The 18,558-nt window shown below is 40.4% G+C and overlaps 1 protein-coding gene across 1 annotated transcript in view; it reads left to right on the top strand.

The window, feature by feature from the left end:
- The window catches only part of cnnm2b (cyclin and CBS domain divalent metal cation transport mediator 2b), a 38,770-nt gene extending 23,916 nt beyond the window's left edge, over positions 1 to 14,854 (top strand). The window contains exons 2-8 of the mRNA XM_056372186.1: positions 3,222 to 3,365; positions 5,190 to 5,327; positions 7,530 to 7,699; positions 9,258 to 9,351; positions 10,536 to 10,598; positions 12,749 to 12,927; positions 14,141 to 14,854. Of these exons, the coding sequence (XP_056228161.1) occupies positions 3,222 to 3,365; positions 5,190 to 5,327; positions 7,530 to 7,699; positions 9,258 to 9,351; positions 10,536 to 10,598; positions 12,749 to 12,927; positions 14,141 to 14,422 (1,070 nt within the window). The 3' untranslated portion in view covers positions 14,423 to 14,854. The remainder of the gene's footprint in view (positions 1 to 3,221; positions 3,366 to 5,189; positions 5,328 to 7,529; positions 7,700 to 9,257; positions 9,352 to 10,535; positions 10,599 to 12,748; positions 12,928 to 14,140) is intronic.
- Positions 14,855 to 18,558: the final 3,704 nt, after the last annotated feature.

The following is an 18,558-nucleotide window of genomic DNA, read 5'->3' as shown; positions in this document are numbered from 1 at the left end:
TTATGTGGACAAACATCCCGATGGGATTAGTTTAACTTGTCAAACAAGTGCCTTGTGCTGTTACGATTGTGTGTTCAGCGTATGTGTGCACATGGCCACTTGAAGAGCAGAACAGATTGTGTGTGATCTCCTCCACCTCCTATCAGCTGGCTTACATACAGGTCAGAGGTCGCCCTTGTTTTCTGTCAGAAAGGTGAGGTCATGTTGACACAGATTCTGATTGGTTGTTCTGCTTCCTCTGATGAAACCAAACCTGACATTCCTATATCTGCAAGGTGGACACAATAAGAACAGTTTGACACTACACTATATGCAGTATAAACATACTAAATCCCCACAGAAGTAAAAATAAATCAGTGCAACGCTCACTTTTTGTTGAGGCTATGTCAGAGAGGTGTGGAGGTTGTAGCCTTTGGTGTTGCTGGACTACATGCACATGTTGTACAGGAAATGTTTCATATTCATTTCAGATGTCTCTCTTGAATATTAATAATTATAAGCTAATAAGTTTGCCATGTTTTAAGACTATTTGTTCAAACCTTTAATTTTATTGTTACTTTTTAGAAGATTTCGTAAAGAAATAGTTAGAAATTTAGGGAAATTTGTTTATCTGCGTTGATAGCACTTTCATGTCAGTTTGATAAATGAAACTACAGCTAGCAGCCTGTTAGCATGGACTGAAAGCAGAGGAGACAGAACTTTGTTGTTTCTATCTCTTTTTCTTCTTCCTTTCTTTTTTTTTTTCTTTTTTACAGGTTTAACAAAATATAATAATTAGGGGGCTTTGTTGCCTCTGGACAAAGCCAGACTAGCTGTTTCCCCCTGTTTTCTGGCTCTATGCTAAGCTCACCAGCTACTGACCTCAACTAACTTCAATCAGACAAGTGGTCTTCATGATCTCATCTAACTCTTGGCAAGAAAGAGAATATGATACATGATTTCCAAAAATTACACACGACTCCTTTTAAAGGAGCTGTAATTTTTGCTATTGCTACATAGTCAGCGTTAGCATGAGCAGATGTTTACTTACCAGTCTAGAGGAAACACTGTGAGTTCAGCAGCAAACCTTATTCCTTTACTCGCCAAAAGGTGTCTCCAGCATTGGAAAGCAACGCTGATGTTAGCACTTGTCTCTATCACTTCTTTTCTTCTACTGAATTTAGCATGCTAACCAGCTAGCCCCAACCCATTCCATCACTTTCCAATAACAACTCACTGTAGCTTCCAATCTGCCCTGAGAGGTAGTGCTGCACAGAGGGTGGATTATATCCTGCTCTGTTATAAAGACAACGGTGGCTGAAGCTCTTGTCAAGCCACAACCGATCACCACGACCTGTTCCTGGCAAGAAAACATGTTTTGGCGGCAGATAAAACTTCACAATAGCCTCTTTAAATGACAAGGAACAAATACGAGTGACTGTAATGTTACTGGATGTAAAAAGATCTTGAAACAAGTTGATTTGTGCTGAAAAAAAATTCATTCTAACAGAAATGAAATCCCTTCACATATTTGCGTATCTTCTTGATTTTCATGTTCAGTTGATTTCAGCTCCCACTTTGAAGGTCAAGGTGACATTTAGTTCAACGCTCTTTGCCTACAAACCTTTATTCGGGAGCTGTGTTCATAAACCAGATGTGAGTGGAGTGGATGCCATTAAAGAGAGGGAAGTGAGCATTGATCTGTTTCACTGTGCTGTGCTGGCCACTCCATTTGCCATTCCCTCCCAGGGCAGTTTAGAGTAATTGCTTGCTCAAGGACTTCAGAGGCCTGATTGCTTTAACCCACCATGGCTCCATTTGTGTTTGTCCTAGTTAAACCCCATCCCGCAGTGATAAAGCAATATGCTAAAGATGGCGAAATATTAATAGAAATAAGCAGATTCTACTCTTGTTGGACACTTTGAAAATAAGACTTGTACACTGCGTTCGATTTGCAGACTCCTTGCGTTTGTGGATTTCTGTGTTTACCTTATTAACACCTCCATTTAGGGATCTTCCCCTTCCAGCCTGTTATCTGTAACCTGAGCATATTTATTGAAAGCATCAATTCTGCATCTAACACTCACAACATTCTTACATTCAGACTCTCAGGCTCTGTTCAATGCACATCAGTGTGCTGTCATAGTGTTGTGAGGAAGCAGTGAGCTGCAGTGCAATAAAACACTCTTGGTGATCAGCCCAGAGGTCCTTTCAGCCTCTGCTCGCCTGCACCAAAGCAGCCTACGTTAGCTGAAACAGCATCTGAGCACCGACTCTGTGATGTACCTGTGTTCTCCAAAAATAACCACACACACACTCATGCACCCATACACCCATGCACTCTGACACACGAACATGCACACGTACACACAAGCACACTGATGTCCTCCATTATTTACAGCCAGGTGTATCTGCATGCAAACGGCCCATTTCGAGACAATCTGATCACACAGCGGAGGCTTCGCCCGGTCTGTTCCTTCGCTCGGTGAGAATATCGCCGGGGCGGAATGGAAACTTCATTTTGCAGGGGCTAATATTAGCCTGGGCCTCTGGAAAATTCCTTTTAAATGATCACAAGCTGAGAAAAGGCAAAGAATTTGTTTAGTGTTTTGCCTGACAGTATTCTCTGCATACACGGCAGTTTGTTTCTTTTTTTTTTTTTTTCAGATGGTACAGCACACAGGAGGGTCCTGGGAACACAGATGTAGAGGGAGGGAAGGAGGGAGGGAGGGCTATGGGGGCTCATATGATGAAATGTAATGCTTTTTGACTGTCAGTCTGTCTGTCTGTCTCTCTCTCACTGTCTGAGTTTCTGCTGGCACTATTAACACTTGAACAGTTGAACTACCATGTTCTGCATCCCTGCTCATTTAACTGATAAGGAGATCAGATCACTGTGTGTCTCCTGCTATGTGTGTGATTTGAATTGCAATTCATAACAGCCACAGCTCTATCTGACATGAGTGATTCTTTCCCTTTTTCATAGTATCAAATACAATGTAAAGTATGTAAAGTATTTTTCTGTGATACAGATTATAGATGGAAATACCTGTGTGTGTCCCTGCCTGTTTCTTCCCTTGAACCCCCATCACTGCCTGATGTACATTTAACTCTCTTATCATTATATGACCCTAACTTTATCACCTGTGTTTGTGTATTGGCATGTGTGTGTGTGTGTGTGTGTGTGTGTGTGTGTGTGTGTGTGTGTGTGTGTGTGTCTGTGTGTGTGTATGTTTTGTTAGGAAAATCCCACCTGGCCATAGTTCAGAGGGTGAACAATGAGGGTGAGGGAGACCCTTTCTATGAGGTTCTGGGTATTGTCACCCTGGAGGACGTTATTGAAGAAATCATCAAGTCAGAGATCCTGGACGAGACTGACTTGTACAGTAAGTTCTCTTGAAGCTCAGACTTCTTAGAGTTTAAGACTTCAAGGCGTCACCAGCCTGTCAAAGTAAGAGCCCCAGACTTAAATCCATGGCTTGTTATAAACTGATCCAAGCCCAGCGGTTGGGCTCAATTTAACAGCTCTCTTACATCACAGTGACTTTAAAGCAATCTAATGTGGGTCTAATTCATGCTGCATAATTACTTAAATATACATTTGTAAACTTGCAGGGGCTCTCAAATAAGCATTAGTGAATGAGTCACATCATATTCTTTATTCTGCAATGTTTTTGGTATCAAGGCTGTAGCTATAATATTGCACAGTATAGCATAGTGTAGTATGCTAGTATAGTATAGCACAATATAGCATGATACCAAAATCTGACAAAAGGCAATTTGGAGCTGATAACTGTTATATGTGCAGAATCTGACGAGTTGTGAATCTTGAAAGACACAAATGTTTAAATGCCAGTTAAAAGGCACAACTAAAGCTGCGCTGATCAGTCGTTTTGTCTCAACAATGTGTAAAGTAAAAAGGGGTTGTTTGTATAGTAATGAACCCACTGGGAATTATGGCACAACTCAGTGCTGCATTCAGCTGTAGTCTACCTGCTTATCACCAAATATGGTGGAGCATTTAGTGGCTAAAGATCCAGATATTCCCCTAAAGAGTTGGTGGAGAACAAAACAAAAGAGAGTGAGTGAATGTATATTCATCAGGTGATCAGAAATATGACTCCAAATGAATGCTAATATTGCAATGAGCTAGTGTTTGCTAACAATTTGCCTCAGTGTTTTAATTCTAGTTTAATTTGACTTATTTCTGGGTGAAATGGAATATGTGAGTGGAGTTTTCATTTCAAGAGGGATTTGACCAAAGAGTTCAGATTTGATTGGACCAGAGCTGTAGAGCTATTTATGACCATTAAAGTGTCAGTGTTTTTCCACTGATCCAACAAACACACACTTTCCTACCATGATATTGTTCTGTTAGCTAATATGACTAACAAGCTAACAGTCAAGAGTGGTCTTATTTGATGGGGGAGGGATTAGCTAGTCACCCCAACTTAAATTTAACTAGATATACTTATGTATGATGCAGGGTGAGTCATCAGAAATGTTTTACAGGAAGAGAAATAAGAGGGATACTGATATATATAAGTACAGAAAAAGTGACAGTTAACGCAGAGACACATGAACTGTCAAAGATGAACCGCTGCCTGAAAATGTTGACAAGCTTAAAAAAATGTCCTCGTCCTTCCTTGCATCAGTTTGTGTGAAGATGTCTCAATTAGGGTTTGGAAAATGTTACTGCAGCTAAGTTCAGACTCTTGAGGAGGACTTTTGCATTAAGACATTTTTTATTATCAGTTTATTTACATTTAAAAAATAAAAATTTATTGTGTAATTTTACACTTAAGATTCTCTATGGTGAAACATTTTACATCCGAGCATGAATAAATAATGATTTTAATGAGAAACCTTGAACTGGCTGTACTGTTACAACCCTAGTGGTATCAGTGAAGGCCCGCAGACATGGAGTACGTGCCAGTCTATTTGTTGCCCTAATACATATGGCTTTAAGTAATGCTAAGAATGTGGTAAGCTAACAGTGTAGCCCCCTATAGCTCTCCTTTAGTTCTGAGAAGGACGCCACAGCTACGTTTCTGGAAAAAGCAATAAGCTTTGGGTAACTCAAGTTTAGTCACCCTATGACCCGGGACGACTAGCTCAGTATCTGTGCAGTGGTATGGATTGACCTTTTTCTGTTGCAGAAAAGGTCTCAGTTTGTGTCTTACCCCCGACTTTTAATTTTCCCTCCTCAGCTGACAACAAGACGAAGAAGAAAATCACCCATCGGGAAAGGAAGCAGGATTTCTCGGCCTTCAAGCCTACCGACAATGAAATGAAGGTTAAAATATCACCTCAGCTTCTGCTGGCTACCCTGCGTTTCCTAGCAACAGGCAAGTGGGCTGCGTTGCTGCTTGACTTCCCCCAGTGTGCCCTCAGCCCCTCACTGTGGGGAAAGTGTGTGTGTGTGAGCTGTTTGTGTGTGCATGTGCCCGTATGGGCTTTGAATTTTTGGGCAAGTGGGTGTAGGGGGGAGTGAGTATGTGTGTAGAATGAGTATCTGGTGTGTGTGTGTGTGTGTGTGTGTGTGTGTGTGTGTGTGTGAGGGAGTGAGTTGTGTGAGGACTCACAACAAGCGTGTTGGTATGCATGTGTGTGTGTTTGTGAAGAGGTGGAAGGCCTTTCGGGAGCGCGGCACGGGATGTCTGTGCAGACTGTGCGCGGCTCCAAAAAAAAAAAAGCAGGCGTCTATTTGCTTGCATGTCATGCACTGAAGGTTACATGTTGAGTCACAGCTTTAAAAACACCACCCTGTTTGCTTACACTCGTTCCTGAGTGACATCACACCCAGCATTTTTGGCCTATGATCGGGGTTCTCACACAAGTCGACATATTTAGTGTAAAATGTGAAATATTTCAACCCACTTTCCCTTGGGAAATGGATTTCTGAACAGACAGAAGAATATCCAAGTTCTGCTACAACAGCAGCAGCAGCAGCAGCAGCAGCAGCAGCAGCAGTTGACCATGCCTCACTGAGGTTGGATTTGCTTTAGAACTTTGACCTAGCAGCTAAGCGTTGATTTAGTTCCTCTAAAGACTATTAGGGAGTTTAGTTCCTGGTGGTGGAGCCAGCAGCCAGCTGACACATATCACCGCCGCTGAGTTGAAGGAGCTGATTGGCCAATTAGGTGGTTGAAGCAGACCAGTCATGTTTAGGATACATCTTTTACAAGTTTTAAATGAGTTTTTGGTCAGGTCTGAATGTGTAGAGAGGTTTGTGTGCAGGAACAGAGAGGAAACTATGGCTGCAACTATGGGTAAGGAAAAACTCCACAAATAAAAACCCTGTCATGGCATAGAAAAGAAGAGCACCAGAGGAGGGATCACTCTTCCAGGACAGACAGGCCAGCAGTAGGTCTATATATATATATATATATATATATATATATATATATATAGATAAAAAGAGTAGACAGAAATAACAATAGTGAAGTTTTAGTATGGAGGAACTTGTATTCCTACCCTAAACTTGTGATACTTTTATCTTTGAGGTTTTGCTTGTATGAAGGTTTGTTTCAACCTGATGAATGCTACCTGTTCCTGAGGAGGTGGTGTTTTTTGTGAAATTTTATGATGAGACTAATTGACACCTCATTCTTCTTTTGGTTCCACCGTTTGTGAGCAAGTTTCATTCACACAAAGTCAGAGTAGAAGAATTATAGTCCTGCGTTGGCAGCGGTGTCAGTGGTGGTATGACGGGACCTGAAACAGAGGATGTTAATTGTAAACTACAGCTGCCAACATTGTGTCATCAGAGCAGTGACAGAAATAAGGAGTGAATTTAATATAAAATCAGATGCAATGAAAAATCTTGCTAATGCAAAGTGGTGCATGGCTGAGATGGGAGGTATAATCAAATGATTTAGTGAGAAGAGTGGGAGGATTATCCTAACAACTGAACTGTAGCTTATAAGTTGCCAAAAACAGAATATGCCAATAAAATGAAAAAATATTTTTAAGAAAAACAAATTAAAATGAAAAATGTCAAACCTCCCAGTAAACTGGCAAACTATGATGTTGATGATATGGTGAGCATAATAATAATTTAGCAAAGGTTTACTCTGCTTGTGTTTATTTCTGTAACATATTTAAACTCCCAATGTAATTCACATTAAGTCATTATAATTCTGAAGTAAAACAAGTGTTTTTCTCTTGTGCAGAGAGACAGATATTACACATAACTTGTACCACAGGTTTGACCCACTCATAAGTTTTCTTCATACTGCTCATACGTGACACTTTAAAACGAATGTGTTGGTGCAAATGGTTTGATTAGATGTTTGGTCTATAAAATGTCAGAAAATGTGTGAAAAATGTTTGTCACCGTTATTGTGGAACAAAAGGTGACATCTGCAAATTGCTCGTTTTGTCCAACCAACACTCCAAAACATAAACATTTTTAATTTTTAATGATAAAAAACCAGCCAATAGGAAACTGATATTGATTATTGGTACCAGCCTCAAACCCCAGTATCTGTTGGAATACACTTAATGTTTGACTCTCTCTCTCTCTCTCTCTCTCTCTCTCTCCTCAGAGGTTGAGCCATTCGCTCCTGTGCAAATGTCAGAAAAGATTCTGCTGCGCTTGTTGAAGCATCCAAACGTCATCCAGGAGCTGAAATACGACGACAAGAACAAGCGGGCGGTAGAACACTACCTCTTCCACAGGAACAAGCCCGTGGATTATTTCATCCTCATTCTGCAGGTGTGTGGACACGATGAGGTGCATCAGCAGATTTGTTCCAAACCAAACATGTCCAACATCGGCCATGCTACTGGACTGCATTTAAAATGACGTACAGCACAAACATTCATTAGCATTCAGACAGTAATAAGAGTATTTGTACCTTTTTCTCCTAAAATAGATAGACAGTGTGTTTTGTAGCTCATGCAGTTAGGGTTTTTTTTTTTTTTTTTTTTTTACCTCATCTGTATTAATATTTGATCTTTCCTCTTTTACAATTTCAATTCTGTGTTATCACTGCAGCTACGCACAACTATACTACACTATATATTACACTAAACACATTTTAGTGTACTGACACATTACTGTCAGTACTACAAGCTGTTTCCATAGTGTAGCCATTGATCTAACAGAGTTGTGCTGCAGGGGTCATGCATCCTTAATAGGTATGCATGGTATGATTGTACTGCAGTTTGGATTAAAACATGCAACAATGCCATAGATACACAACTCGTCATGAATACAAATGTCTGATCTAAGAGATACACCACTTGAAAGTCCACTTACATCGTTTTTAGTGCACAAGAAAGTGAAAAGCATCATACATAACATGTGAAATGTGTATTTCCAAGGTTTCTTAACAAATCATAATGCATTTATCCTCTAATGTAAGTTTATTTAAAAATGGAAGCATTAACAGAATATTAGTAGTGGTGTACACATCCCTCTCCTTTCTCTCTGCCTTTGCAGACACCTAAAAGATATCCTGCTATAGAGTTTCCATTATTTATTCAAAAGCAGATCAAAACAAGTGCTGCTGACCTTCATGTAGCCTTACAGTTTGAAAACTGGTCTGAGCGTCTGCTCTGTCTCTGAATACGCTGCTGGTGCCAACTCAGAGTCTTCCCCGTTGGTGTTAAAGAGAGTATCAAGTATTTCATGAGGCTTGAGATCAAGGGAAGTCCCAAATTATAGGCACTAAAGTGGAGTTGAAAGTCTTGGTGGTTTTTCCACAGTGAAAACACTACACAGAACATTTACAAATATAATTATGACATTCACATACTTTGTATATTTCCACCCTATCAGTCCACTAAGTCAATATGCGTAGTAGCTGCGGATCAAATGAGGTCCAGGTTGGACAAGTGTGAGGTCACTGCCCTTGAGACCAGGCTTAGGAGCAGATTGGGAGCTATTAAACAGAGTACGGATTTTCTACAAGTAGTAAAAAGGAGAGGAAAGAGGGAGGGAAGGAGCGGGTGGATTTGTTCTAAACTCACGGGCAGGGTGAATAAATGTATTTGAGCAGGAAAAGAATCAAAAGATTTTGAAAAGGGTGAAAGCGGAATTGCAAAGCACAAAGCTGTAGCGGAAATCCTAGATAGAAAGGCTGAGCGAAATATACTGTAACTGACACAATGAAGCACTAATGCTCCACACACAACAACCACACATGCATTTGGATGAATTAAAAAAAAAAGAAATCATAAAATGCAGACACTTTGAAAAGTAAGCTGAGTACTCCACCTTGTTGTGTTGTGCAGTTTTTGCAGATAACAGTTGGTTGTTACTGTCACAGGGGAAAGTGGAGGTGGAGGCAGGAAAAGAGGGGATGAAGTTTGAAGCGGGGCCGTTTTCCTTCTATGGGATGATGGCTCTGACAGCTTCTCCAGGTAAGACCTCTGACTGACACTTCCTGTCTTTGTCTGAAGTTTGAAATGCTTTATTTCATTTTTGAATAAATGATTAAAATGCAGTTTCTTGTGTCTGTAGCAGCGGGAATTGAAAACTGTAAAGAACCAAAAACCTAGCATCAAATGCTCGCTTAGCTTCATACTGTTTTTTCATGTATTCTTTGATCAGACAGTTCCTGATTTAGATGATAATTTTAACTTTACTTTATTTTGTTTCTGTAAAAAACTTAACATTTAAAAAAAAAATAAAATATTATTTTATCAAATGAATTAAGGATTTTATAGGAAATACTTTAATATCCCTCAAATAAAGTGTTGAAAAAGTATTGTTTTTGTATCAGTTGTAAAAGTCAGGTATCATATCAGCATAAGAATAAATCTAAATTATTTATAATCATCCAGTTCTAGTCCCATTGTACTTACTAAGTACCTGCAGTATTACCTATTTCTTGCTTGGTGAAGCTTTCAGCAGAGATGCACATGAAATTGAAAGCCAAAGTAAAAGCCAAATACATTGTAAAAAACAGTTTTAACTTTCTCCTAAATCGTGTAGAAATGGACCTGCCCTCCCTTTCTTTGTGCTAGTAACCAGGTTGTGCTGCCAAGCCGGCAAAGAACAGATCACTTTATGATCCTCTCTGATCAAAAGCCTAAATTTCCTTTGGTGAATGTTTATGAACAACAGATGTGAGACTGAAAAGGCCGTCCTGCAGTGACATCATGAGAAAGCGTCACCCAGTGATCCGCTCTGTCTCCACAGTTCATTCATAAACTACAATACTATTCTCAGCATTTCTCAACTGTTCTGAGTCACTTGGGTGGTGGGATCTGAGAGACACCTACTGGTGGAAAAGTAGAATAACCTTCCTCTGTGTGTGTGCGTAGGTTCTCAGCATAAAAGAAAACGCACAAATCAAGTACTTGATGATTCTACGTGATGGTGCATTTTCTTTAATTGAACCTTTCAGTACAAGTTCAACAGCAGTTAAGACTGAAGGAGAAAAGTGTGCGGCTTTAATCCGTAGACCTTGTGCTGGTGCTCCTCTGCCTTTTGACCCCAGAACGTTTACAGTTTGTGGACATGCATTGATTCATTTCCACCTTTAACAGACGTTTCTCCTCTGTTTTTCCCTCTTTGCTCTTTCTCTCTTCTCTTCCCCAAGTTCCTCTGTCGCTGTCTCGTACGTTTGTGGTCAGTAGGGCTGAATCATTAGCAGGATCTCCAGGTACAGTGGCCTCTTCTCTCTATGTGTATATATGTCTTCATATCTAATACCACACACATCCTCCTGTCAACCAATTAGACAGTTTGAAAAATAATGTGTTGTTGAATTCAAAATGTTGCATAGATGATTGTCTGCAAAGTTTAACCTGCACGGTTTGTGTTGACGTACATGAGAGTGTTTTATCATTTTGATCCTCACTGCCTGCATGTGCATCTTTTTTTGCTACTTTGTGGCAAAGACAGTGTTGGTGTGTGCATGCCTGAAAGTCTGTTTGTACTTGAATGCAACATGCTCTGTATATTCATGTGTGTATAAGTGAAAGAAAGAGGGAGAGAGGAAAACAGATTCGGATTGAGACTTTACACCCTCATTCCCTGAGCCATTAGTCAAGTGGCTGAATGGTGTTGGAGACTGGAGGCCCCAGAGCGGACCCAGGCTCCACCCCGCTCGCCCCTAACCTTTAACCCTCCGACTACATAAACAAGACCTACAGCTACAGCCCCCTGCCGGACACCACTGAGCGCACATACAAAGACACACATGCACACATATGTTCACATGCGCAGGCACATGTACACAGAGCGCACACACTCCACACATAACTATGGACATGCTGCCAGGAACACAAACACACCCACATGTCTCCGGAAATGCAGTTGAACAAATACGCTCGTGTTCTGCACCTCTTAACGTGTTTTTTTTTTTTTTCATCCAGTCTGATGCTGCGCACACAGTTGAGTGTGTATCTGCGTGTAGGTAAAGGCATTATGTGTGTATCCTTGACACACACCGCCATTTTTTTGTACTGACCTGGCCCCTGTGGCCCCTAGAAAGTGGAGTACTAATCCGCAAGAGTTCACATGCCAGGTCTTTGGCCCACTGCGCTCAGTCCACACACACATACACACACACACACACACACACACATGCTGTTTGTGCGTCTCGCTCCCTATCACGCACATATTCCAACATGGGATTACATACATTCCAGTCAGCGTAGTAGCATTAGGCTCGGCCAAGCCGTTTCCACTTTGTTGTGTGTGATTTTCACTAGGCTTCTTTAAGAAGTGGAAAACATAATCTGTCTTTAATTAAAAAATGACAAAACACACACACACACACACACACACATACACACATACACACACACGCAAAAACAGAGCACGTTTTCTGTGTGGTGGCTCATAGAAGGAAGCCACATCATTGGAGACCACCGACTCGTTACCTACAGTATGAAACGTCCCTCACCTAAAGCCTTATACAGTAATGAGATTTCCATCACAGCGAGCTTCTGTGCTTATATCTAACACTTGACCTGGAAAAAATGTCATCAATACACAGGTTCCTAAGTGCTGCCGGAGCTGTTGTTCAGCTCCACTCATTTCAGAGCCAGCTGTGAGAAGGTTAGAACAGGTACATGATAGAGTTTTAAATCTGAAGAACGTGGCCAGATGGATAATGTACTGCACTCGTTACTGTGATGATTAGCATCTGACAGGACTAAACAACAATGTGTATCTGTACCAAGCTTCATATAAACTTGAAGATGTAAATGATTAGAGCAATAGAGATGTCAAATAAGAAATCATCACACACTGTCTTGCTCTTGTTCTTGTTCTTGGGAAGAACGAGTGTTATCAAACTCTGTTTCTCCAGCCAGTGTGACATAATGACACACATCTAATTTGTCTCATTTGCCATGTGTTTTTTTTTTTGTGGATATGACAGCTCTGGTGCAACAGCAGCACAGTCTATAGGAAGAAAGACAAACCAGCTGAACCTAATTACGATGCCTAAAAGGCCACAGGTTTTCGGGAATGTGCATTGCATCACTTGCATTTCAACACATTTCCTGGGAACATGCAGAGGTTGAGAGGGAAAGCTAAAGTAAGTTGTGCCTCTGGCAAAAGCTTTGTGAAGGAAAGAAATTCCCACCATGGCCCCTGAGGAGCTCGCTACCAATTCTAATGAGAAATCATTTGTGTAAAATACATCAGTGAAATCTCAATATTATAGGGCCTTAGGTCTCAATTATTTATATTATTTTTCTCCTAGTCTTCCCTTAAAGAAACAACTCAGAAAAGCTAGACTTGGATCAATTAGACTTCTGTCTTTTAAACATCTTTTCCCGCTCTTTCACCTCCTTACAGAAAATAAATCTCCTCCACGGCCGTTTGGACTCAACCACTCCGACTCTCTGAACAGGAGTGATCGCATCGACGCCATCACTCCGACGCTGGGCAACAGCAACAACCAGCTCAACTCCTTCCTGCAGATCTACGTACCGGACTACTCAGTCAGAGCGCGCTCAGACCTGCAGTACATAAAGGTGAGAACACAACAACAACTAGTGAGCAGAGAGTAACTCACACGGAGGCTGATGTTTGTATACGTATGATTAAAGGTTTGACCAACGTTTATGTTTCATATCAACAGTCTTAATCGTTTGGACAGTAGAGACAGGGATGATTATGACTATAAAAAACCTGATAATAGACACATTCAATTGATTTATTGATAAGCAGATTATTAACTATATAGACTATTAAAGGAAATATGATAAAATTCGCAGATAAATTTGCTACTGCACCAATCAATATTTTTATTTACAAAATGTGACTCCACAGTTCCCCTCAGCTCTGGAGCGTTTTAGTTTCTTTCATTTTTCATGTTTTTCTTTAATTTTGTTGGTTGACTCCATCAGCTCTCGTCAGTGTGGACTTACATTCATTAGGAATACACGCACATGGCTCCAAATCAATGATTACCCTCATTTCTGCCAGATGTGTGAATAAGAAAAAAAGTTGATCTTGCATTTGTTCAGCTGCTGCCAAAAAGGCCAAAATACAGTTAACAAAGACATTTAAAAGACAGCTTGTTTTAAGCAACTTGTTGCTCACAGATACAGCTGTGAACCTCTGGAGCCTTGTTGTGGCACAATTAGAGCTGTGAGCAGTGTTAGGGTCAGGGTTAGCGCATTCCCCTGAAACTCTGAGGAAATGAATCATGTGAGAATCATTCAATGCTGCTTTTTATTGTTGAATGAATTGCTCTGATTTTGATTGGATTTATTTATGCATTGATTTATTACTTTATTCGTTATTCGTCAGAGTTTATTGATTTATATTATTAATTCCTTTTTTACTATCCAATAAAATATCAATTATGTAATTGCATCATGACCATTCAAAAGACAGTGCCTTCACATTTGACAAGAAGAAATACACAATTCTCACAAAACCTTTCATTAGACACTAAAACTCTATTCTGAAACTCAGATACTTTAAGTTTAGTGGTGGTCGAGAGACTCTACTGACTGTAAAAGATCATTAAATTAATTAGAAAATGATTACAGTTGTGTTCAAGGAGTAACAGTCATTGTGATGGACTAATTAAAACCAATTTCCTCTTTACTTATTGGCAAATCAGTACATCAAACCACTGTTTACAGTCTTACGTTTACCTACCAGCTCTGTCTCCACTCTATACTGTACATAACAACACAATCAGTTACAGATGACACCATCTTCACTGTTTCCTAGGTAACACGTCAACAGTACCAGAACGCCGTGATGGCGTCACGGATGGACAAGACACCCCAATCCACAGACAGTGAGTTCACTAAGATCGAGCTCACGCTGACGGAGCTCCACGACGGAGTGGAGACCCCAGCAGTCGTCACCACCACAGCCAGCACCACTAGCACCACCCCTGCCGTGGCCATAGCTGTGGCCAACGAGACGTCCCACCTGCTCAACCAGCAGCAGAACTGTGTGGGCCTCAGCAGGAGCAACCACAGCGCCCACAACGAGGGACCCATCTAGCCCCCACCGAGCCCGGTGGAGACCCAGACCCTCCACCCTGTCTCGTGGACACACACGGAGCGGTGGCATAGATGGAGATGAGGGAAAGTGGGGAAGTGGAGGCGGGTGGAGTGAGGGTTCTGCTCCGACCAGTAGCCCCCAGTCAGTCAGTAAGTGAGACCCTTTCATGAAGGGGCAGTGGGGAAGACGGGTGCTGTGTCACCCTGAATGCCCCCCCACCTGAACGCTGTCAGAATCCCTGCTGTACTACATCCTCTTACAGAGGCTGCACTCGGACAGAACCTGTGACTGAGCTTCTTTTTTGGGACAATCTGACACTTTCATAGCGGTGACTTGGACGAGAGGACAACAGAGTCATGCAAACCCCGCCCCTTTACCCTACAAACACACACACACACACACACACACACACACACACACACACACACACACTCACAACATAACACAACATTCGCTGTACTTTCTCCTCAGGCCAAAGACTTTGGTCCCAACCTTTCTTACACTGGACACAGACTGTTTTTGCACACATACTCGAACACGCTCACATTCCCGTACACACACACACACACACACACACATAGAAATGCAACTTACCCACCTGTGCATCTTTCAGGGAGGCTCAGTCGACTGTTGATCCCATCAGAGAGGACTCAAACCCAAACACGCAGAGAGCAACGGTTAGTCAAAGACTGCACCAAAAACCGCTTTGAAATAAACCGTTAAACCACGAACCAAGAATGTTTTCCTGTATTTATTTATTTTATAATATTGTATGTATATATGTATGCGTGGAGACATGATATGACATAAACTGGCATACGAGCATGCACGAGCATAAACACAGAGGTGTGCGTGTGGCACACGTGTCATATCAAAAAGGACATGCTACATATATGGAGATGAACATCCATTCATGTATATGAGGAGGTGAGGGTCTTTTACAGATACAGTATGTATATTACAGATCTTCTTATTTTTACTATTATCCTAAATCAGGCTTATGGTACACTATCTTTTTCACCTTTAAAAAAATCACACTATTGCCTTTAAGAGAAATCATATAATTAATTATTTTAACAAAGTGCAATGAGAGCAATTTATTTAAGAGATGATTATGAATAAAAAAAATCACTGTATTATAAATTGACAGATATATTTGTATGTAAGTACTGTATGTATATGTATATTTGTTTTTGAAAAAATGCTTAACTGCAGCCATCCACAAGCAAAATTGTCTTTAGTCAGTCTCTGTTTTCTCTTTGTCTCTTTCATGTTTTTTTGCATCCTTTGACCTCAAACTAGTATATGTTCATATGGGAGTTATGATGCCTAACAGTGTGTGGGGGTGGGGTGGGGGGGGGGGGGGGGGGGGGGGGGGGTTATTGTGTAAAAGTGCCAACACAGCACCTATGCATGTGGAGGTTATGTTTTTTTGTTTGTTTGTTTGTTTTTTTGCCAATTTTACGCATAATCAAACTTGATAATTGCACAGTATTAATGACCTCATCTAACATGTTGAGCATCATCAACGTCACAAAAAGCAACCTCGACATTAAACATGTCCATGAATGATACACAGCTATGCTTTTCCACTGTTTATGTGTGTGAATGTGTTTTGTTTTGTTTTGTTTTTTTGTTTTTTTTTCATGTTTGTTACTTGCATGTGTGTGTCTTCAGAGCATAGCCGGGTCGCTCAGTTCTTAAAGGCTATTTTCTGACAGCAGTGAATATTAAAGAGACTAGACTTTACTTGTTTTGGCTTCCCACATAATGTAGACTGTAACCTGTGTTTAATAATTCTTGAGTTAGTACAGATCGACTAAACTATTCTTCTCAAAGAATAAGTCCAGAACATGAACCCCTGTAAAACTACAACCTAGCGTTTTTGCATGTACATTAATTAGCATGTTTCATCTTGTTTTTTTTTATTTCATACAAATTCAAAGTGTAAAAAAGTCAAGTTGTGATTTTTACAGTTGGTTTAATGCTGGACTATTTCTTTACCAATTGTTAAGTTGTTTTTTTTGTGTCTTTTTTTAAACTTTGGACTGAGCCTGGCTAGCTGTTTTCCCTGTTTTTCCAGTCTTAATGCTAAGCTAAGATAACGTCTCCTGGCTCCAGCTTCATATTTAGCGTACAGACGTGACAGTGGTATCGATCTAACTCTCAGCAAAACAAAAAAAAGAAAAAAGGAAAAAAAAAAAAAAAAAAGGGTAAGCTTATTTCCCAAAATGTTGAACTATTCTTTGGATTTTTCTCTAGTACTTTCTTAACCTTATTATTTTATTATTTTACCTCATAAAGACAGGAATGAGTTTTACGATACTGTATGTGTGCTTGAAATTTTTCCTAAAGCTACATGAGTCTTAGACTAGAATATTTCTGTTTACTTCATTCCTATTGGGGGTGTAGATTTTAACTCTCTAACTATAAAGTTATTTTGATTCCACTTCCAGGCCTGTTCATTAACATGATATGTACTGTATGCTGGCAGTTTGCCACTTTACAGGCAACATAAAAGTGTCCTAAAGCTGAATCTTTCTGTTAACATTCAGTTGCAGTTTGTAACCACTGGTGGTCGCTGTTTCCTCATGTAACTCACTGTCTCTGTGTGTGTGACGGTCTCTGGAAACACACACGGACACACAGCCCTGTTCAGCATCTGTTCAGCCACGAGGGGCGTCCCTGTTGTATAACAGACGTAGAGTACGTCTGCATTGTTTGCAGCTGTGTTTGCTGTTGTTTATTGTTTACTTGAAAGTGCTCCTATGCAGCTGGCCCCGCTCTGCTCTGCAGGGACAATCACTCCAGAGATGAAGCAATGAATGATGATGATCAGATTGTAAGACTGTGCTTGTGACATTCATACTCTATGCTTCACAAGCCAGTAGATCTCAGTGCCTGACAGGAGAGCAAGAAGCAAGGCGACAATTCAAAAGTCTAAACGCACAATAGAAAACACTGGGGGAAGCATCAGCTGTGACTGAATTATTTTAATATTCTGTGATACAGAACACACACATCCTGTCTTTCTCTCTCACACACACACACACTCCATCATCTGCTGAACGATTCAATTATGTGAATGCTTTGCAAGCCTGTGTTTAACTGGTCTTTTGTCAACCCTGATGCTGCTACTGTACCTGTGTGCTGTCCATAATGCTTCTTCTACCTGAAGACAACATTCCCATTGCCTCCTCCAGCTGGTGGTTTAATAAAAAAGTGAATGATTAACAGACAAGACAGGTGGTGGCTCAGTGTACTCAATCTAAAGCTCTTCTGCTTCTTCATGCTTTCTAATGAGGCTCTTCCTACGCTTTGATAAAAATATACAGTTACTAAATACAGTAATTAAAGTGACAATGTGTAACTTTTCAATGAAGAAATAACACAATCTTCCTTTTACAAATTCAAAGCTGAGTTCATAAGAAAACAGAAAACTGCCTCACTCAGTTCAATACACTCAGGGGTTTTATTGCTACAGCATTACTTGGTCTGTTATGACCAGCAGCTAATGGCTACTAATGTTAGTCCATGTTGGATTAGTGTTACGGTGACTTTTTGACTCTACTTGTGCATCCATTACACTATGTTTTCCCATAATTGTCACTTTTTAAATAAAATATTTTTGTGTTATTATTATTGCATAATAACATATTTTAATCCACCACATATTTTAACAATATAAAAATCACTGCATACCAGGAAAAATGCTGATTCAGGAAATGTTGCTGCAGCACACTCACCCTCCTGGTAGTGTGCCATGTGTGTCACAAATAATTACATAATAACATCATTACTATATTATTATTATTATTATTATTGTTGCTGTTATGATAGACCCAGTAGGAGCCCAGGAGGATGTTTACTTAACTTTTTAAAACTGCAGTCCATAGTGTTGTAGCACTTAAACTCTACAGTGGCCCGATGTAACTTTAGAAAGACGAAATAACACATTGTACCTCGAAATAGAAAACAAGCATATTCGATTCAGTACACTCAGGGGTTTTTGTAAACAAAGTCGCATTGTTCCATCTCTTCATTGAGGGTACAGTATATGTTTACCCAAAATAACCTACAAGTGAGGGAGAACACTGAAGCGTCAGTGCAGCAGGAGACCTTGGTGTAAGTACTAC

Source organism: Seriola aureovittata, chromosome 3, assembly GCF_021018895.1.
Source record: "Seriola aureovittata isolate HTS-2021-v1 ecotype China chromosome 3, ASM2101889v1, whole genome shotgun sequence".
In the NCBI taxonomy this organism is placed as follows: domain Eukaryota; kingdom Metazoa; phylum Chordata; class Actinopteri; order Carangiformes; family Carangidae; genus Seriola; species Seriola aureovittata.
This window is presented reverse-complemented; position numbering and strand designations above follow the sequence as displayed.